We start from the raw sequence: 23649 nt of genomic DNA, 5'->3' as shown, positions 1-23649 counted from the left end.
AGTGCTTCCTCAAATTACTCCTGAATCTACTACCCTTTAGCTTGAGCTCATGACCCCTTGTTCTTGAATTTTCCATTTTATGTAAAATACCCACAGCCTCAGTTTTACTAAACCCTTTAATGTACTTGAAAGTTGCTATCATATCACCTCTTTCCCTTCTCTCCTCTAAGCTATACATATTTAGGTCATTGAGCCTATCCTGGTAAGTTTTATTTTTTAGACCATGTACCATTTTGGTAGCCCTCCTTTGCACAGATTCAAGTTTGTTAATATCCTTCTGAAGATATGGCCTCCAGAACTGCACACAATACTCAAGATGAGGCCTAACTAATGATCTATAAAGTGGCATAAGAACCTTACTATTTCTGCTGCAAATACCTCTACCAATACATCCAAGCATTCTGCTAGCCTTACTCGCTGCCTTACTACATTGTTTACTAAGTTTTAAATCATCTGAAATAATAATTCCCAAGTCCTGTTCCTCGTCTGTAACAGTCAGTAAAGTGTCATTGAGTCTGTAATTAACATTTGGATTTTTCTTCCCTAAATGCATTATTTTACACTTTGCTGTGTTAAACTTTAGATCCCAGTCGTTTGTCCAATCCTCCAATTGTTGTATATCACTTCTCATTTTGTCTACCCCCCCTGGAACATCCACTCTGTTGCAAATTTTTGTATCATCTGCAAAGAGACATACTTTCCCCTGTAGCCCTTTGCTGATATCGCAGATAAATATGTTAAACAAAACAGGCCCCAGAACTGACCCCTGAGGAACACCACTAGTAACAGCCCCCTCTGCTGAATGAACTCCATTTACTAAGACACTTTGTTTTCTGTCCTTAAGCCAGCATTCCACCCAGTTCACAATTTTTGAATCTAGACCAAGGAGATATAGTTTGTGAATAAGTTTATTGTGTGGGACGGTGTCAAATGCTTTGCTGAAATCTAGATATGCTACATCAACTGCTCCTCCCTTGTCTAATACTTTTGTTACATAATCAAAGAAGTCAATTAGATTAGTCTGACATGATCTCCCTGAAGTAAAACCATGCTGATTTTGGTCCTCTAAATTGTTTGTCTTTATGTAAGTCATAATTCTTTCCTTTAAGAGGCTTTCCATTAATTTCCCTACTACTGAAGTTAAACTAACTGGCCTGTAGTTGCCAGATTCTTCTCTACTGCCCTTTTTATGAAGAGGTATTACATTTGCTATTCTCCAATCATCTGGGACAGCTCCTGTTAATAGTGACTGATTAAACAGATCAGTTAATGGGACAGTTAGCACTGAACGAAGTTCTTTTAAAACCCTTGGATGAATATTATCAGGACCCACTGCCTTTGTAACATTTATTTTTGATAATGCTAACAAAACCTCATCCTCTGTAAAAAGATTACTGTTAAGCTTGTTTCTATTTTGCATAGCATCCCTTAATGTAGACATTGTATCTTCACAATCTTTAGTGAAAACAGAACAGAAGTAATCATTGAGACAGTCTGCAATCTGCTTATCTCCTTCTATTATTCTACCATCAACTGATTTCAATTTTACTATTCCTACCTTATTTTTTCTTCTTTCACTGATATATCTAAAGAATGTTTTGTCCCCATGTTTTACTGACTGTGCTATCTTCTCTTCTGCATCAGCTTTAACCTTCCTAATTAACTGCTTAGTCTTTTTTTGTTGGAGTCTCCATATTTTCATATCATCATCTGCTTGTGTGTGTCTGTAATTTTTATAAGCTATCTTTTTTGTCTTTACAGCATGTGCTACTTCTTTGGAAAACCAAATTGGTTTCCGCTTTCTTTTACTTTTACAGACATGTCTAATACAGTGTGCGGTTGCATCTAAAATGGCACCTTTCACAAATTCCCACTGTTCTTGAACCCCTGTAATAAGATTTTTCCCCTTTAAATAGTTTTTTAGGTATTCTCCCATTAATGAAAAATCTGCCGTCCTAAAGTCTAAAACTTTTGTTTTAGTCTGGGTGTACAGTTCCTGAACATGAATACTAAACCAAACAGATTGATGATCACTGGATCCTAAGTTCTCACCTACAGACACATCTGAAACTGTATCACTGTTTGTAAGTATTAGATCTAATATAGCTTCCTTACGAGTTGGTTCCTTGACTAATTGTTCAAGTGATTCCCCTAGCAGAGATTCAAGAATATACCTGCTTCTAGCCGATCTAGCAGAAGGAATCTTCCAGTCTATATCTGGCAAATTAAAGTCCCCCAGTACTATAACCTTACCCTTCATGGTCATTTTGGTTATTTCATCTAATAACAGATTGTCCAGTTTTTCATCCTGCAATGGAGGCCTATATACAACCCCTATTCTAAAAACATTTTTATCTCCAATTTCCAAAGTCACCCAAATACTTTCCACCTCATCATTTGTTCCTACAATTTCAGTAACCTTTATATTTTCATTTACATACAAAGCAACTCCTCCACCTTTCTTTCCTACTCTGTTCTTTTTAAATAACCTGTATCCAGGTATGACTATGTCCCAGTCATGCAAATCATTGTACCATGTTTCTGTTATAGCTACTAAATCCAAGTTGTCCCTAGTCATTATTGAAATGAGTTCAGGTAATTTATTTCCTAAGCTGCGAGCATTTGTGCTCATGGCACGAAGAATTTTTCTACTAGAATTTCTAGAATTGTTACTTGGACTAACAGTTTTGGCATGCTGTGGGGGGCAGGTGGATATATTAATGCTACCCCCCTTTATTAGTTTAAATGATTTCTAATAAAGTATTTGAACTCCTCTCCCAGATACTCTGTTCCTTTAGCATCCAAATGCAAGCCATCTCTCCTAAATAACCTAGTATCTTTCCAAACAGAGCTATAATGGCCAATAAAACCAAATCCTCGTTCCCTGCACCACTTATCTAACCAAGAATTAAATGTTGTTATCCGCTCCATCTTTCCTGCTTCCTGGTCATACACAGGTAAAATAGCAGAAAATGATAGAGTTGATGCCACAGTCTCTAAATGATTACCTAGGTCACAAAACTCTTTCTGAACAGCAGCAACATGATTACTAGCCAGATCATTTGTTCCTAAATGAACAATCACATCCAACTCACTTCCCTTTCCTGCTGCCTTAACAATTCTCAAAATACGATTCCTATCCCTGTGAGCAGTAGCTCCTGGAAGACATCTAACCTCCCTTGTTTCTCCTTTACTTTCACCTAAATACACATTCCTCAAAATAGAGTCACCCACTAACAGTCTTTTTCTCAAAAACACATCTGCAGTTCTTTCCTGTGTTATGTTACCTGGAGAATCAGGTGCCAATAGATTTAAATTACCTGTTACAGCTTCAGAGGGCTCAGAAACAGCAATCTCCTCATCACAAGTGTATTCGGCAAGAGCAGCATAGGAGTTTTGCAATGGCAGAGGTTGTGGGCAATGCTTCTGGTCTACTGTTCTAATTCTTCCAGAGCCTACAGTGATCCATCTGCCTCTCCTTGCTGATCTCTGGGGTAGAGGGGCTTCTTTCTGAGGCAGCTTTGTAGAGGTAACAGGTATGTTACTTACCTTAGCTTGAAGTTTAGCTATTTCCTCCCTTAACAGGGAAAACTGCTTACAAACAGGACAGCCCCTAAATCTCCAAAAAGTAGAACGATTAAAAAGTGCAAAACACCCATTGCACTGTATCTGAGACATTTTAAACTATGCAACACTTTAACAATAAGAAAAATATAAGTATTATTTTCTACTGAATAAGCCTGAATAACCCTGAATAACTCCTGAAATAACTCAAATATCCTTATGTATTTAATCCTTTTGTAGTTTGATCTCTTTGCTAAGAAGCAGAGCTAAATGCTCTGCTTCTGGTTAACTTCTGGTTAGTAACTGCTGGTTAACTTCTGGTTAGTGACTGCTGATCTGAATGTTTCAGTAATTTGTACATATTCACAAGGTTTATAGCGTGTATGCCCATATCTATACATTCCACAGTGTCTTCGCCAGGAACTAGGTTTATTATGTATAGGTTTAATCTGTGAAGAAAGCAAATTACCTATGGTCGGACTTCTCCTATATGAACATCTCAGGCCTTTTCTAACCACATTGGTGTAATCTGCCGCAAGCAAACCAAAATGCTTGCGAACAATCTTGCAAATATTGTTATATTGCATGCTATGAGCAGTTACAAAAGTAACCGGTTGTGGTGTACTTATATATGTGTTCTTTTTTTTGTCATTAAGCAATATACTTCTAGGTAATTTTTTGTACTTCTGATCTGGCTTTGTAGATATCTCTTTTCGAATATCCTCGATCTAGTAATCTCTCTGTCAAATAATTGGCCTCATTCATGAAATATCTCTGATTAGTACAATTCATTTTAAGTCTCACAAACTGACCCTTAGCAATTGCATACGGGACATGCTTGGGATGACAGCTAACTGCATGCAGCAGCGTATTCCCAGATATGGGCTTGCGGTATACCCTTGAAACAACCCTCCCGTTACTACCTGTAAGGGTTACATCCAAAAAATTGATCACAGACACTTGATGATAAAAGTTAAAGCGCAAGCCCACACAGTTGTCATTCAGCCAATCTACAAACAAGTTAGCCTGCTCTCTAGTTCCAGACCAGAAAAACAGCAAATCATCTATAAAGCGTCTGTAAAAACAGATGTGCTGTTCAAAGGGATTTCCATCTCCAAAGATGCGGGCCAGCTCCCACCAACCTAAAAATAGGTTAAAATAAGAGGGGCAAACTTGGCCCCCATAGCAGTTCTGCATCTTTGGAGATAGAAAATTCCCTCAAACTGGAAATAATTGTGAGTTAGTAAGAATAAACAGCTAGATTACAAGTTTTGCGTTGCGGCTTGTAACAATGAAAATATGGCATTTTCATTGTTAAAACAGCACCGCAGCTATTACAAGTGTTGTCGGTATAGCTGTACCACTGTCAGGGTTTTTTCCCTGTTTTGTTTGCCATGTGCTGCTGGCAGCCATTTTACTCACCTTTCTTGCTGACTATGGTGCATTGTAGGGGATGCTGCTCATTTCCTGCACTTCCTTTTATGGCCAGACTGGTGTGCATCATCTGTGTGAGACAAGATGCAGTCTCAGAAGTGTGATGTCATCACTTATTATTTAAAGGGCTTCTGTTCAGTATGCTTTGCCTTTGCGTTGTCTCAGACCTGTTTGTGAGAGTTCCTGTGTATTACCTGGCTGTCTGATGTCCTTCCTGGTTCCTGATCCCTGGCTTGTTCCTGAATCTGCTGTTTTCCTTGTTCCTGATTCCGGCTCGTCTGACTATTCGCTTTGGCTCCTGACTCGGCTCGTCTGACTACCAGCTCTGGTTTTGACTCCTGGCTTGCTATTTGACTTGTGGACTTTTTATTATTTTTTTGTTATTAATAAAGGTGTGATTATTTTTGCACTTCTCGTCTCAGTCTGATTCCTGGCACCCTGACAACCACACACCTTTTAGCCTGTACAGCAACATCAGTCCTGCACACATAAAAATTATGTTTTTTTATGGGATTCCCATAGCGCCGGTATTATGAGTTTTGCGGTGAGGTTAAAAAGTGAGCATTACAGCCTTAAAAAGGACAAGATCTGTTCCGCCATCTAAAGTCAGTAGTTATGAGTTTTACTCTACAAAACTGTAACATAAAACTCAATCTAGCTAATAGAATGAGAACTGCTTAAATCCTATTGGCTGATTTGAATAGCCAATAGGATTTTAGCAGCCCTAAAATCTAATCAGTTATTCCCTAACCACTATAGTGCTTGTTTTTTTCATTACCACTATATTAAAAGTGCCCTTCCGATGGACCGTTCTTGCAAGAATCGCTATATTTATGTGGCACGTTATTGTTTATTTTACCGTGGCTTTGATTGATGATGTCAACATGCGTTACACGTGGCGACGCAAGTTTTGTGTAACGATTGCGGGCTGATGGCTATTAGGAGGTAATTGGTGTGTTATTTAAATGGCTTATCTTAGTATCAAAGCACAAGATTTTTCTTTGACAAAGGCTTGGATAAGAGCTGAAATGTTATGGAATATGGATTTTTAATGATTTGGAATAACGGCATTTTTTTCATATACCCTTGAGTGCCTGCCTTGTGATATCCTGTTAGGGACAAGTGCTGATTCCTGGGATCCTACAAAGGAGTTTATATATATAAATAATGTTGTAAACACTGTTTCCAGATGGCTAAAGGCATGTGCACGCTCCTGAGCTTATCTTGAATTACCATTTAAAAAGGATACCAAGAAAAATTGATAATATAAGTAAATTGAAAAGTTTTTTCCAATTCATTTAAAGGGACATACAACTCAATTTTTTTTCTTTCATGATTCAGATAGAACATAAGGTTTTAATAAAAACAACTTTCCAATTAACTTCTATAATCAATTTTTTTTATTCATTTTCTTGTTATCCTTTGTTAAAAAGCAAGAAGATAAGTGCACATGTCTGCATTACTATATGGCAGCAGCTCTGCAACAATGCTATGCCTTAGCAAGAGCACTAGATGGCAGCACTATTTCCTGTCATGTAGTGCTCCAGACAGGTGCACGCTACCTATCTAGATATAACTTCACCAAAGAATAACAAAAGAACAAAGCAAATGTAATAATGTAATTTAATTGGGAACTTTTTTTAAATTATCTCTATCTGAATCATGAAAGAAACATTTTGGGTTCCATGTCCCTTTAAGGTTAATTTTTACTTCACTGTCCCTTTAAATCATCTGTCCCTCAGTTCTCATCATTGTAATTAAAGTTAAGTTGCTTGCTAGTGGCATGGATGGTACTTACATTTCTGACAGTACAAAGTACAGGGAGTGCAGAATTATTAGGCAAGTTGTATTTTTGAGGATTAATTTTATTATTGAACAACAACCATGTTCTCAATGAACCCAAAAAACTCATTAATATCAAAGCTGAATAGTTTTGGAAGTAGTTTTTAGTTTGTTTTTAGTTATAGCTATTTTAGGGGGATATCTGTGTGTGCAGGTGACTATTACTGTGCATAATTATTAGGCAACTTAACAAAAAACAAATATATACCCATTTCAATTATTTATTTTTACTAGTGAAACCAATATAACATCTCAACATTCACAAATATACATTTCTGACATTCAAAAACAAAACAAAAACAAATCAGTGACCAATATAGCCACCTTTCTTTGCAAGGACACTCAAAAGCCTGCCATCCATGGATTCTGTCAGTGTTTTGATCTGTTCACCATCAACATTGGGTGCAGCCGCAACCACAGCCTCCCAGACACTGTTCAGAGAGGTGTACTGTTTTCCCTCCTTGTAAATCTCACATTTGATGATGGACCACAGGTTCTCAATGGGGTTCAGATCAGGTGAACAAGGAGGCCATGTCATTAGATTTTCTTCTTTTATACCCTTTCTTGCCAGCCATGCTGTGGAGTACTTGGACGCGTGTGATGGAGCATTGTCCTGCATGAAAATCATGTTTTTCTTGAAGGATGCAGACTTCTTCCTGTACCACTGCTTGAAGAAGGTGTCTTCCAGAAACTGGCAGTAGGACTGGGAGTTGAGCTTGACTCCATCCTCAACCCGAAAAGGCCCCACAAGCTCATCTTTGATGATACCAGCCCAAACCAGTACTCCACCTCCACCTTGCTGGCGTCTGAGTCGGACTGGCGCTCTCTGCCCTTTACCAATCCAGCCACGGGCCCATCCATCTGGCCCATCAAGACTCACTCTCATTTCATCAGTCCATAAAACCTTAGAAAAATCAGTCTTGAGATATTTCTTGGCCCAGTCTTGACGTTTCAGCTTGTGTGTCTTGTTCAGTGGTGGTCGTCTTTCAGCCTTTCTTACCTTGGCCATGTCTCTGAGTATTGCACACCTTGTGCTTTTGGGCACTCCAGTGATGTTGCAGCGCTGAAATATGGCCAAACTGGTGGCAAGTGGCATCTTGGCAGCTGCACCCTTGACTTTTCTCAGTTCATGGGCAGTTATTTTGCGCCTTGGTTTTTCCACACGCTTCTTGCGACCCTGTTGACTATTTTGAATGAAACGCTTGATTGTTCGATGATCACGCTTCAGAAGCTTTGCAATTTTAAGAGTGCTGCATCCCTCTGCAAGATATCTCACTATTTTTGACTTTTCTGAGCCTGTCAAGTCCTTCTTTTGACCCATTTTGCCAAAGGAAAGGAAGTTGCCTAATAATTATGCACATCTGATATAGGGTGTTGATGTCATTAGACCACACCCCTTCTCATTACAGAGATGCACATCACCTAATATGCTTAATTGGTAGTAGGCTTTCGAGCCTATACAGCTTGGAGTAAGACAACATGCATAAAGAGGATGATGTGGTCAAAATACTAATTTGCCTAATAATTCTGCACTCCCTGTATAGAATATATAAGTGTATCCTTCAGATTTTAAGTAATTTCATTACCAATATTAAGCCAATATTTAAAGGGACAGTCTGCTTATTAACCATTCCCCAGTTTGGCATAACCAACACTGTTTAATTGATACGCTTTTTACCTTCTAAGCCTCTGCAGCCTGCCCCCTTATATCAGTTTTTTTGACAGACATGCATTTTAGCCAATCAGCAGAGACTCTTAAAGGGACACTGAACACAAATTTTTTCTTTCGTGATTTAGATAGAGCATGCTATTTTAAGCAATTTCTAATTTACTCCTATTAGCAATTTTTCTTCGTTCTTTTGCTATCTTTATTTGAAAAAGAAGGCATCTAAGCTAAGGAGCCAGCCAATTGTTGGATCAGAACCCTGGACAGCACTTGTTTATTGTTGGTTGAATTTATCCACCAATCAGCAAGAACAACCCAGGTTGTTCACCAAAAATGGGCTGGCATTTAAACTTACATACTTACTTTTCAAATAAAGATACCAAGAGAATTAAGAAAAATTGATAATAGGAGTAAATTAGAAAGTTGCTTAAAATTGCATGCTCTAGCTGAATCACGAAAGAAAAAATTTGGGTTCAGTGTCCCTTTAAATAACTCCACAGGAGTGAGCACAATGTTATCTATGTGATGCACATGAACTAACAGTCTCTAACTGTAAAAAACTGTCAAAATGCACTGAGATAAGAAACAGTTTAACGGCTTATAAATTAGCATATGAACCTACCTAGGTTTAGCTTTCCACAAAGAATACTAAGAGAACAAAGGAAATTTGATGATAAAAGTAAAACTGTATGCCCCATCTCAATCATGAAAGTTGAATTTTGACTAGACTGTCCCTTTAACTTGCATAATGTTTTCCATTAATGCAATAAGATAAAAATGCATAGTATACGCAAGTCCAAATAAGAAGTGGGTTGCGTTCCCAAACCTGACAGATGATTGCCTATGGATTAGGAGGGAGAGTGCTCACCACACCTTAAAATACAATTAAACAAATTCACAAGGAAAACCTTCAGGCAAAAAAAAATAGGGTGTTCCTTATGAGCAGGAGGGAGACTATTGTATATAAAAATATAGCAATCATAATACTGATTTAGTTCCTGTACACTGCAGAAGTAGGTAAGCAGAATGATCAAGGGCAAGAACTATAGGAATACGCAGAGTCAAAAGAGAGAGTGTGATGTTTGCAGTGCTGTTTGATTATTATTTACTATATAGCAGAGATCTGGCACATTGAAGATTAAATTATATTAGTTTAGCAAGTTAGTGGTGAGTATAGCTATGCAAAAACAGATCTGTGTTCACCGTTTTTACAAGAAGTACAAGTAAGCTCATCTCTAACAAAGCATTGTTTTATATTGTTCTTTTTGCAGAATGATGACGCCATTGCCAATTGTTTTCTGCCTCATGTTGGTAGCATCAATCAGTAAGTAAACTCTTAATACATTAAAAACCAATAATGTATGCATGAATTTAAAGGGCCATTATAGTCAAAAAGGACTTGCTCTAATTGATACAGCATGTAATTTTAAGACTAGCGATCTTGCACCTCTATGTGTTTAACAAAAGGGTTAAAGTTATAGTAGAATTACTTCTGGTCCCTAGCGGAAACTGCCAATGATCCAATCAGCAGTGCTAGTCGCACGACCCAGCACGACCCAGCTGTGTAATTACTGCTGCTGGATTAGCATCAGTTTTCACTCTGGACCAGCAGTATGGTGGTTAAACACAATTCGAGGTGTGTTGGGTTAGTAGTCTTAAAATTACAGAGTTTCTCTCTCATATTTTTATTTGCTTACTCTAGCAGCACTTTTTCATGTTATTCAAGCAATCGGATAAACAATGATTAATGTTAATAGGTACTGGTAGGGATAATGGTAAATTAGCTCCCGCTATTGAAGGAGATTAGCTGTATCGATGATAATGATATCTGTAATTTAGCTCCCGCTATAGAAGAAGCTTAGCTGTAGTTAAGATAATAACTGTAATTTAGCTCCCGTTATAGAAGAAGCTTAGCTGTAGCGATGATAATGATATCTGTAATTTAGCTCCCGCTATAGAAGAAGCTTAGCTGTAGTTAAGATAATAACTGTAATTTAGCTCCCGTTATAGAAGGAGCTTAGCTGTAGTGATGATAATGATATCTGTAATTTAGCTCCCGCTATAGAAGAAGCTTAGCTGTGGCGATGATAATGATAACTGTAATTTAGCTCCCGCTATAGAAGAAGCTTAGCTGTAGTTAAGATAATAACTGTAATTTAGCTCCCGTTATAGAAGAAGCTTAGCTGTAGCGATGATAATGATATCTGTAATTTAGCTCCCGTTATAGAAGAAGCTTAGCTGTAGCGATGATAATGATAACTGTAATTTAGCTCCCGCTATAGAAGAAGCTTAGCTGTAGTTAAGATAATAACTGTAATTTAGCTCCCGTTATAGAAGAAGCTTAGCTGTAGCGATGATAATGATAACTGTAATTTAGCTCCTGCTATAGAAGAAGCTTAGCTGTAGTTAAGATAATAACTGTAATTTAACTCCCGTTATAGAAGAAGCTTAGCTGTGGCGATGATAATGATAACTGTAATTTAGCTCCCGCTATAGAAGCTTAGCTGTAGTTAAGATAATGGCCCTTTTTTATCAAGGTCTGGCGGACCTGATCCGACAGTGCAGATCAGGTCCGCCAGATCTCGCTGAATATGGCGAGCAATACGCTTGCCGTATTCATCATTGCACCAGCAGCTCACAATAGAATGCGAGCTCAATCTGATTGGCTGATTGGATCAGCCAATCGGATTGAACTTGAATCTGATTGGCTGATTCCATCAGCCAATCAGATTTTTCCTACCTTAATTCCGATTGGCTGATAGAATCCTATCAGCCAATCGGAATTGAAGGGACGCCATCTTGGATGACGTCCCTTAAAGGAGCCTTCATTCGTCGGTAGTTCGTCGGGAAAGGAGGATGTTCCGCGTCGGCGGGATGAACATTCAAGACCCGGCTTCGACGATGACCTCGCCCGGATAGAAGACTTCTTCAGCGCCTCTTGGAAGATGACCTCGCCCGGATGGAAGATTTCTTCAGCGCCGCTTGGAGAATCACTTCATCGGATGGAAGATTTCTTCAGCGCCCCTTGGAGGATAACTTCTGCCGGTCCGGATGTCCTCTTCAGTTCCATCGGTGGCTCGGCTGAGTGAAGACAACTAAAGGTAGGATGATCTTCAGGGGATTAGTGTTAGGTTATTTTAAGGGGGGTTTGGGTTAGATTAGGGGTATGTGGGTGGTGGGTTTTAATGTTGGGGGGGTTGTATTCTTCTTTTACAGGCAAAAGAGCTGAACTTTGGGGCATGCCCCCACAAAAGGCCCTTTTAAGGGCTGGTAAGGTAAAAGAGCTTTGAACTTTATTTAATTTAGAATAGGGTAGGGCATTTTTTTATTTTGGGGGGGTTTGTTATTTTATTAGGGGGCTTAGATTAGGTGTAAGTAGCTTAAAATGTTTGTAATATTTGTAAAATGTTTGTAACTTATTTTTTTATTTTTTGTAACTTAGCTTTTTTTATTTTTTGTACTTTAGTTAGTTTATGTAATTGTATTTAATTGTAGTTATTTGTAGGTAATTTATTTAATTAATTTAATGATAGTGCAGTGTTAGGTTTAATTGTAACTTAGGTTAGGATTTATTTTACAGGTAAATTTCAGTTTATTTTAGCTAGGTAAGCTATTAAATAGTTAATAACTATTTAATAGCTATTGTACCTAGTTAAAATAAATTGAAAGTTGCCTGTAAAATAAAAATAAATCCTAAGATAGCTACAATATAATTATTATTTATATTGTAGCTATATTAGGGTTTATTTTAAATGTAAGTATTTAGTTTTAAATAGGATTAATTTAGTTAATAAGAGAAATATTATTTAGATTTAATTAATATTTAAGTTAGGGGGGTGTTAGGGTTAGTGTTAGACTTAGGTTTAGGGGTTAATAATTTTATTACAGTGGCGGCGGTGTAGGGGGGGCAGGATAGGGGTTCATAAATTTATTATAGGTGGCGACGGTGTAGGGGGGGCAGATTAGGGGTTAATACATTTATTATAGGTGGCGACGGTGTAGGGGGGGCAGGATAGGGGTTAATACATTTAATATAGGTTGCGGCGGGTTCAGGGAGCGGCGGTTTAGGGGTTAATACATTTATTATAGTTGCGGTGGGCTCCGGGAGCGGCGGTTTAGGGGTTAATATGTATAGAGTAGCTTGCGGTGGGCTCCGGGAGCGGCGGTTTAGGGGGTAATAACTTTATTTAGTTGCGGCGGTGTAGGGGGGACAGATTAGTGGTGTTTAGACTCGGGGTACATGTTAGGGTGTTAGGTGCAGACAGCTCCCATAGAAATCTATGGGATGTCTGGCAGCAGCGAACTTGTACTTTCGCTATGGTCAGACTCCCATTGATTCCTATGGGATCCGCCGCCTCCAGGGGCGGCGGATTGAAAACCAGGTACGCTGGGCCGTAAAAGTGCAGAGCGTACCTGCTAGTCATTTGATAACTAGCAAAAGTAGTGAGAATGTGCCGCACTTGTGTGTGGAACATCTGGAATGACGTAAGAATCGATCTGTGTCGGACTGAGTCCGGCGGATCGAAGCTTACGTCACAAAATTCTACTTTTGCCGGTCTCGAGCCTTTGATAACTAAGGCGTATCAGCCTCACCACAAATACGCTGCGGAATTCCAGCGTATTTGAGGTTGACGGCTTGATAACTACCCCCCATTAACTGTAATTTAGCTCCCGTTATAGAAGAAGCTTAGCTGTAGTTAAGATAATAACTGTAATTTAGCTCCCGTTATAGAAGAAGCTTAGCTGTAGCGATGATAATGATAACTGTAATTTAGCTCCCGCTATAGAAGCTTAGTTGTAGTTAAGATAATAACTGTAATTTAGCTCCCGTTATAGTAGAAGCTTAGCTGTAGCGATGATAATGATAACTGTAATTTAGCTCCCGCTATAGAAGAAGCTTAGCTGTAGTTAAGATAATAACTGTAATTTAGCTCCCGTTATAGAAGAAGCTTAGCTGTAGCGATGATAATGATATCTGTAATTTAGCTCCCGTTATAGAAGAAGCTTAGCTGTAGCGATGATAATGATAACTGTAATTTAGCTCCCGCTATAGAAGAAGCTTAGCTGTAGTTAAGATAATAACTGTAATTTAGCTCCCGTTATAGAAGAAGCTTAGCTGTAGCGATGATAATGATAACTGTAATTTAGCTCCTGCTATAGAAGAAGCTTAGCTGTAGTTAAGATAATAACTGTAATTTAGCTCTCGTTATAGAAGAAGCTTAGCTGTGGCGATGATAATGATAACTGTAATTTAGCTCCCGCTATAGAAGCTTAGCTGTAGTTAAGATAATGGCCCTTTTTTATCAAGGTCTGGCGGACCTGATCCGACAGTGCAGATCAGGTCCGCCAGACCTCGCTGAATATGGCGAGCAATACGCCGTATTCAGCATTGCACCAGCAGCTCACAAGAGCTGCTGGTGCAACGCAGCCCCCTGCTGACTCGCGGCCAATCGGCCGCCAGCAGGGGGTGTCAATCAACCTGATCGGGTTAATTTCTGGCGATGTCTGTTCGCCTGCTCAGAGCAGGCGGACAGGTTATGGAGCAGCGGTCTTTGTGACCGCTGCTTCATAACTGCTGTTTCTGGGGAGCCTGCAGGCTCGACAGAAACACGGGGCCTCAAGCTCCATTCGGAGCTTGATACATATGCCCCAATACCTGTAATTTAGCTCCCGCTATAGAAGAAGCTTAGCTGTAGTTAAGATAATGATAACTGTAATTTAGTTCCCCCTATAGAAGAAGTTTAGCTGTAGTTAACATAATGATAACTGTAATTTAGCTCCCCCTATAGAAGAAGTTTAGCTGTAGCAATGATAATGATAACTGTAATTTAGCTCCCGCTATAGAAGGAGCTTAGCCAAAGATTCGGGGCACCATTTGGTTATATTTTGTCTCAATTCTTGGCAATCAGTATAAAATAAAAATAAGTGCAGTATTACTACCCTACTACTGTCTAGAAGTGGTAGCAAATTTGTTGTCAGTTCTGTAAATATTTAGGTCTAGGAAGTCAATTTGTTTGTAATCGACATTGTAGCATAAGACATATAGGGATCTGAGATGTATTTGAAGAGTCAACCTGCCTAGTAAGTTCAGACTCATATCCATGCAATCTATCTTCTATACTGATATATCTTCTATACTGATATGTTTCATTGCACAACTTAAAGGTAATGCTGTTGGCTGCACCAAATGAGTAAAATAAAGAGCTTTAACATAACCTTCTTCATTCAAACACATCTCACACACACAAATTACATCAAATAATGCTTTTTCCTGCATTAAATACATTTGTTAAATTTTATGTCCCTTTAAAGGGACACTGTACCCAAAACATTTCTTATGTAATTCAGAAAGAGCATGCAATTTTAAGCAACTTTCTAATTTACTCCTATTATCAATTTTTCTTCGTTCTCTTGCTATCATTATTTGAAAAAGAAGGCATCTAAGTCTTTTTTTGGTTTCAGTACTTTGGACAGCACTTTTTTATTGGTGGATGCATTTATCCACCAATTAGCAAGGACAACCCAGGTTGTTGACCAAAAATGGGCTGGCATCTAAACTTACATTCTTGCATTTCAAATAAAGATACCAAGAGAAAGAAGAAAATTTGATAATAGGAGTAAATTAGAAAGTTGCTTAAAATTTCATGCTCAATCTGAATCAAGAAAGAAATTTTTTGGGTACAGTGTCCCTTTAACCAAAATGTAGTACTATTCACTTTAGTATAATTCACTCATTATCATTTTACTTCAGATAATTGGTCTCTTTTTCTCCTGTTTATTTTCAGAGACCCAATGGTCACATGAAAGACAATGTGGCCTATCTATCAACCCCCTGCTGGCGGCCAATTGGCCATGAGTCTGCAGGGGGGCGGTGTTGCACCAGCAGCTCTTGTGAGCTGCTGGTGCAATGCTGAATACGGCCAATTTATTAAAGGTCTTGCAGACCTGATCCAACAATGCGGATCAGGTCCGCAAGACCTCGCTGAATGTGGAAAGCAATACGCTCACAAGAGCTGCTGGTACAACGCCGCCCCCCCCCCCCCCAGACTCGCGGCCAATGGGCCACCAGCAGGGGGTTGTCAATCAACCCGATCGTACTCGATCTGGTTGAATTGTGGCGATTCCTGTCCGCCCTATCAGAGCAGGCGGACAGGGTTATGGAGCAGTGGTCTTTAGACCACTGCTTCATAACTGATGTTTCTGGCGAGTCTGAAGATAGGCCTCAATATATTATTTCAAAATACCAAGATCAATATATTTCATTTAGGATCCACATTATCCTGTTATGACTGACTCTCTATTCCTTTCTGCAGATGCACAGCCCCCATGGTGGGGTGGAAACCATCATTCTGGAGGAGGTTATAATACTGGAGGAGGTTATAATACTGGAGGAGGTAATAATGTTGGAGGAGGTAATAATAATGGAAGAGTAGGTGGAGGTGATAGAGAATCAGGAGGAAATTATAATCCTGGAGGAGAATCCCCGTGTCTTAAGTGTGTTGGAAAGATAGTTTGCAGTCTAAAGAGTGCAACTGGAGATCGCTACAGATGCCCTGAAGGTCAGTTTTCTTCCCTTATCTTTGACATCTATATTTACTTTATACAACTCACAAATAAGCCTGTGGTTTCAAGGCCAATACAACATGAATTTCATTATTATTATTTATTTATTATAACTATTGCATTCCTTAATACTCCCTATAACCCATCTCACTACACTGAAGAGGTCTCATTGGAAGCGTACTGAAATATCACTATAGTTTACTAATGAGGGAATAAAATTTACTAATCCACTCTATGTTAAAAATAGCAAAAAATCCAAATTTTTGTTCTTGTCGACTGCAGTTTTTTTATTCCCCCCCCCCCCCTCAAATAGCTTTATTGAATGACTAGGCGATAAGCCTGCCCAGAGGGCAGTCTATGTTTAAACAATACGAACCCCAAAGCTAAAGTTACAAAAAATGAAAAAAGTAAAATTACAGAAAAAAATAAACAAAGCTATCCAAAATAAAAAAAAACTAAACCTTAACTACACCCTCTTATCTAGTACTAAACTACCAATAGCCCTTAAAAGGGACTTTTGTAGGGTATTGTCCTAAGTTAAACAGCTCTTTTGCTTAAAAAATTGCCAATTACTCCCTAACAGTAAAACCCTCCAAAATAAAAAAACCTAACACTAAAAAAACCCCTAAACTACCCATTGCCCCTAAAGGGGCATTTGTATTGGCATTGGCATTAAAAGGGCATTCAGCTCTTTTACTCCCCTTAAAAGGGAAATCAGCTCCTTTTCAAGCCCAAAAAAACCCTAATCTAAAAAAAAAACAACCAAATTTAAAATAAAAAAGCCTAAAACTAAGCCCCAATTAGGTACTCACTGTTCCTGAAGTCCGGCAAAAAAGGCCTTCTTCCAGGCGTCTCCATCATCTTCTATCTTGATCCGGAACAAAGGCGGCACAGAGAGGAGGTGCAAAGCTGTCTTCCCTGATGTGTGGATCCTCTACGGTGGTCCTCAACGACGGCAGTCATCCTCGGTGCCTGTCAGTGATGGCATGGAGGCTCCTCTCCATTCGATGTCCATCGTACACTGAAGATTGAATGCAAGGTACCGCATTCAATTTGTGATACCTTGCATTCCTATTTTGAAATCAGCCAATAGGATTAGAGCTACAGAAATCCTATTGGCTGTTCAAATCAGCCAATAAGATTTCAGTAGTTCTCATCCTATTGGCTGATTTCAAAATTTCAGCCAATAGGAATGCAAGGTACCCCAATAAATATGGGGTACCTTGCATTCAATCTTCAGTGTGCAACGGACGATCACATGAAGAGGAGCCTCCACGTCGCAGAGGACCGCCACCACTGAGGACCGCCGCCCGTGGAGGACAGTCGCTGAGGATCTGTGCATCGGGGAAGCCAGCTCCGCATCTCCGCTCCGCACCGCCTTCTCTCTGGATGAAGATAGAAGATGATGGAGCCGCCTGGAAGAACGTTGAGTACCTATTGGGGCTTAGTTTTAGGATTTTTTTTTAAGTTTATTTTTATTTTTAAGATTAGGGATTTAATGGCCTTGATAAAGAACTTATTGCCCTTTTAAGGGCAGTGAAAGAGTTGAATGCCCTTTTAATGGCAATGCCCATACAAATGCCCCTTTAGGAGCAATGGGTAGTTTAGTTTTTTTATTTTGGGGGGTTTGGTGGGTGGGGGGTTTTTACTGATAGGGAGGATTTAGTAATTTTTAAATGTAAAAGAGCTGTTTAACTTAGGGCAATGCCCTACAAAAGCCCCTTTTAAGGGCTATTGGTAGTTTAGATTAGGGGGTGTTTTTATTTTGAGGGGGGATTTTTTATTTTCATAGGGATTAGGTATAAAAAAAATAATTTTAATCATTTTGTTTATTTTTTTTCTGTAATGTTAGACTTCTTTATTTTTTGTAATTTAATGTTGGGATTTTTTATTTTTATTGAAATTTAGTAGTAATTGCGGTTACTTTATGGGGTGTTAGGTTAGAGGGCTTACTAATTAAATTAGTTATTTGCGTTGTGGGGGGTTGGCGGTATAGGGGTTAATATATTAATTAGGTTTATTGCGATGTGGGGGTTTGGCGGTTTAGGGGTTAATAGGTTTATTAGGTTTCTTGCGATGTGGGGAGTTGGCGTTTAAGAGTTAATAGGTTTATTGCCTATGTGGAGGTTTTGCGGCTTAGGGGTTAATAGATTAATTAGGTTTATTGCGATGTGGGGAGTTGGCGGTTTAGGGATTAATATTTTAATTATGTTATTTGCAGATTAGGGGTTAATACTTTGTTTTGCGATGTGGGGGTTGGTGGTTTGGGTGTTTGTTAATACTTTGTGTGGGAGGTTAGTTTTTTTTTTGTTATACTCTGTGCGGATGGTTACGTGTTTTTTTTTTTCTTCTTGCGGGCGGTTACATGTTTTTTAGTTATTTCGCCGACGCTGCATTCAGGTGGATTCTTTTGGCTGCACATGCAGCCAACATTCTTTTGGCTACCTCGCACAGCCAACATTCATTTGAGGATGTGTGCGCAACTGATGACGGCGACGGACAGACGCGTTACAAACACGATTACAGTATAGATATTCAGGTTTACATCAGGAATAATAAATATATTAGATGACATGTATAAAACAATAATAACAATAAAGTGAGAGTTCCAATAGCTGGGATTATGCGCCCAGTGTTTTTGAAACATTGTCTAAGGAAATCAAATGTTGTCAGACGAGCAGAGAGTGTCCTTGGTGATTGAAGGATGAATCACTCCTTAGCGTGATGAGGGGTTTTAACATAAGGGTTTCAATAACAAAGACAAAAGCAATGCTCAATATCCTTATACAGCACATAAGGTCCCATTCTTGTAAGAACTAATAATTTAATAGTGCAGGTCTGAACTGAAGAGTTTTGATAGGCACGTTAGGCCCTAACTGTTTAAGTAGCTTACTGTTCAGGCATGCGAGTGGCGTGGGACTAGGGGTAAAGGGGTAGGGAGGATGGGGAGAAATGAGGGGGAAGAAAAAAGAGAAGAAAGAAAAGGGGGGATTTTTTAGTTTGATCCGTAGAGTGTGAGGGCGACGCAGTACAGTGTATGGTTAGTGTTTAGGTAGGGTGGGGCTTTTAGTGTCTGTTGTTCCACAGCTAGAGCATTCATGTAAGTTCATGTGTGTCTAATTTATCTATTTTGTAATAGTGGAGTTTTTCCAACTGGAGGGTTTTAGTGACTCAGGTCTTACGTTCTGCCTTGGTGGGAGATTCTGTGGCTTTCCAGTGCTTGGGTATAGGGCTTTTAGTGCTTGCCAGCATTAGAACCATTAGCTGTGCTTTGGCTTCATTTTTTAATTTAGGGAGGTTATGCAGCAATAGGATGAAGGGGTTGTCTGGTATGCACACCTCTAGTATACAGTCCATGGTCCGAAGGATCCACTGCATTTTTTTTAACTCTTGCAAGACCTGATCTTTAGTAATTCCAAACCTTAATCATGCTCACACTGTTTTATAATCCTATTATTAAATAATTGTTTAGACTCAATTAAATTGTTAAAGGGACACTGAACCCAAATTTTTTCTTTTGTGATTCCCATAGAGCATGAAATTTTAAGCAACTTTCTAATTTACTCCTATTATAAAATGTTCTTCATTCTCTTGGTATCTTTATTTGAAATGCAAGAAAGTAAGTTTAGATGCCGGCCCATTTTTGGTGAACAACCTGGGTTGTTCTTGCTGATTGGTGGATAAATTCATCCACCAATAAAAAAGTGCTGTCCAGAATTCTGAACAAAAAAAAAAGCTTAGATTCCTTCTTTTTCAAATAAAGATAGCAAGAGAACGAAGAAAAATTGATAATAGGAGAAAATTAGAAAGTTGCTTAAAATTGCATTCTCTATCTGAATCGCGCAAGAAAAAAATTGGGTTCAGTGTCCCTTTAAGATCCACAACAGGTAGCAAAAACACATACAGTTAAAGGGTCATTGTACACGCCTATTTTTCTTTGCATAAATGTTTTGTATATGACCCATTAATATAAAGATAAAAAGAAAGAGGGTGCCAATAGTGTGATATGGTTTGCTTCAAGGTGGTGTTAAACACAAAAATATTGCGCTTACCAGAAATAGTTGCACTGAACTCTGACCAGTGCAATATCGCCTGCTGGCACTTTATTCAGCGGCCAGTACACTGTGTGTCGGCATAAATTCTCCAGATATCCCTTGTCTTTTTGAGGATTCAGCTCATAGGTGTGTGAACCAAAAGAAATTGCACTGTGCTATGACCAGTGCCGTCTCGCCTGCTAGCACCTTAACAGTGGCTAGTATACTGTGTGTTAATGTATCCTCTCTGTTCTTTCGAGTATACGGCTCTCTATGTAGTGTCTTCAGCTGTAGCCGTGCAGGTTAGCTTGTTAAATCAATGTCTGTTAATTGTTACAACTAGATATATAATAGTTGTAACTGTTTAAAAGTTGTTGTAACTATTAGAATTTAGCGGCACTAGATGAAACAATGGTGAACAACTTCCAAATAAAATATAAAAAAAACTTTAATGACGCGTTTCTCAACCAACAAAGGGTCGTTTCATCAGATATAAAGCAGATGATCCATTATTATAGCCCATCTGGGGGTGAGTCTAGGAGTCTAGGAATTCTAAATGGGGTATTTTGAGTTGTTTTGTGTATCTAATTTACCTTGACCTTAGAGTGGCTGGGCATAACGTAAAAAGGGACAGGCCACGGTCAGGGGATCCATAAAGTCAGAGTAGTCTGTATAACAGGTGAATAAGATGGGACAAAGAGTAATCAAGCAAGCTGAGGTCAGGAATACAGAATAATAAAATAACATACATTTGAATCAGAAGTTTAACTTAGTATGGAAGACTCTGAAATACAAAAGCCAAGTAGAGATGGTCAGGAATAGTAGCTATTGCCCCTCCTAGCTCCTTTTTTGTAACAGACTCTGCACTTTTTCTTGGGTGACATTTTGCTGGCTCTGGGGGGAGGGATCCTTTAAGGAAGGTGATTGCAACAAAGTCTATGGACATTCGCCGATTCAAATGTGGGAAGATTTAGTAGTTGGTTAAACAAAATATTAGACATGTGCAATGCTAAAAAAATTTGTTTAGTTTCGTTTTCATTAGTTAAATAATTTTGTTTCGGAAAATTAGTTTAGTTAAGTTTAAAAAAAAAAATTTGTTTTTGCAAATTAGTTAAGTTAAATCGTTTTTTTGGATCCGTTCGTTTTTCCAGATCCATTCTTTATTCATATGCATTATTCTTTTCTGAAGTTTCGAATAGAATAATGTATACGAATAAAGAATGCATCCAAAAAAAACAAAAGGAAACCGAAAAAACGATTTAACTTAACATAACTAATATGCAGAAAAGAATATAAATATAACAAAATTAACTAAAACTGTCGCCGCCACTCACATTGCCGACACTAAATAAAGCTATTAACCCCTAAACCGCTGTCTCCCCACATAGTCAACACTAACTAAAACTATTAACCCCTAAACCGCCACCCCCACATCGCCAACATTACCTAAACCTATTAACCCCTAAACCGCAGTTCCTAGACATGGACGACACTAACTAAATTACTAAATAAAGCTAATAACCCCTAAACCGCAATTCCCCGAACTAACTAAACCTATTAACCCCTAAACCACGTTCCCAAACATCGCCGACACTAACTAAACCTATTAACCCCTAAACCGCAGTTCCCAAACGTCGCCAACACTAACTAAACCTATTAACCCCTAAACCGCAGTTCCCAAACGTCGCCAACACTAACTAAACCTATTAACCCCTAAACCGCAGTTCCCAGACATCGCAGACACTAACTAAATCACTAAATAAAGCTATTAACCCCTAAACCACAGTTCGCCGACACTAACTAAACCTATTAACTCCTAAACCACGTTCCCAAACATCGCCGACACTAACTAAACCGATTAACCCCTAAACCGCAGTTCCCAAATGTCGCCAACACTAACTAAACCTATTAACCCCTAAAGCGCAGTTCCCAAACATCGCCAACACTAACTAAACCTATTAACCCCTAAACCGCAGTTCCCAGACATTGCCGACACTAACTAAATCACTAAATAAAGCTATTAACCCCTAAACCACAGTTCCCTGACATCGCCGACACTAACTAAACCTATTAACCCCTAAACCGCATTCCCCAACCTCGCTGACACTAACTAAACCTATTAAACCCTAAACCGCAGTTCACAAACGTCGCCAACACTAACTAAACCTATTAACCACTAAACCGCAGTTCCCAAACGTTGCCAATACTAACTAAACCTATTAACCTCTAAACCGCAGTTCCCCAACATCGCCGATACTAACTAAACCGCCGTACACCCACATCGCCAACACTAACTAAAACACTAACTAAACCTATTAACCCCTAAACCGCTGTACACCCACAAGGCCAACACTAACTAAACCTATTAATCCCTAAACCGCTGGCCCCCACATCACAACAACCTAAATTAAACTATTAACCCCTAAATCTAACACCCCCTAACTTTAACATAATTAAAGGGACATTCAACACCCGCTATAACATAATTTCATGTTGTGTAAACAGAATCCAAAATCCGCCTGCACGACATCCCTGCCTTGTTTCTATATATAACGTCCAAGTAATCCTCATCGTTATAGCTTACCGTACTAACAAAATATGGCCGCCTAACTCCTCCCATTCATGCTTCTTCCCCATCACACATCCCCTTCAGGCACGTTCATGTTATTTTCAGGTGACGCTCTTCCTACGTCATTGCGCATGCGCATTTATTAAAAACCGAGCACAATCACAATTACAAGAGCTGTAGGAGTCTTCTATTGCACACTCCTAGATATCAGTGCTAATACGCATGCGTTAAGGTCCGTGAACATGCTTTAATTTTCAGTCCGAGGAATGGATCATGATTGGCTGATCCTTTCAAAAAGAAGGTCCCTACGTAACGGTGGGGGGAGTTAGGCAGCCATATTTAGTTAGTACGGTAAGCTATAACGATGAGGATTACTTGGACGTTATATATAGAAACAAAACAGGGATGTGGTGCAGGCGAATTTTCGATTCAATTTACACAACATGAAATTATGTTCTAGCGGGTGTTGAATGTCCCTTTAAAATAGACCTAAATTAAAGTTACAATTATTAACTAACTACCTATTTAAAAATAAATACAAACTTACCTGTGAAATAAAAATAAAACCTAAGCTTACACTAATAAAACCTAACATTACTAAAAATATAAAAACCTAACATTACTAAAAAATTATAATTACAATTACAAAAAATAAAACCTAAGCTAGCTACAATATAACTAATTACTAACTACCTAGTTAAAATAAATACAAACACTACAATTACAAAAAATAAAAAAACTACCATTACAACAAATAACAAACGAATAACAAAATTATTCCTATTCTAATACCCCCGTTTTAAAATAAAAAAAAAAATAAATAAAAAAACTCTAATCTATAATAAACTACCAAGGGCCCTTTTGTAGGGCATTGCCCTAAAGTTAACAGCTCTTTTGCAAAAATATAAAAACAAACCCCCCTAACATTACAAACCACCACCCCCAAAACTCACAGAATAAAAATAAACCTAATCTAC

General features: G+C 38.6%; 1 protein-coding gene across 1 annotated transcript in view; it reads left to right on the top strand.

Moving 5' to 3' along the window:
* LOC128664608 (keratin, type II cytoskeletal 2 epidermal-like) overlaps nt 1–23649 on the top strand; it is a 52812-nt gene that overhangs the window by 23975 nt on the left and 5188 nt on the right. The window contains exons 2-3 of the mRNA XM_053719424.1: nt 9778–9830; nt 15820–16065. Coding sequence (XP_053575399.1) covers nt 9778–9830; nt 15820–16065 — 299 coding nt within the window. The remainder of the gene's footprint in view (nt 1–9777; nt 9831–15819; nt 16066–23649) is intronic.

The sequence above is a fragment of the Bombina bombina genome, chromosome 6, assembly GCF_027579735.1.
Source record: "Bombina bombina isolate aBomBom1 chromosome 6, aBomBom1.pri, whole genome shotgun sequence".
Classification (NCBI taxonomy): Eukaryota; Metazoa; Chordata; class Amphibia; order Anura; family Bombinatoridae; genus Bombina; species Bombina bombina.
This window is presented reverse-complemented; position numbering and strand designations above follow the sequence as displayed.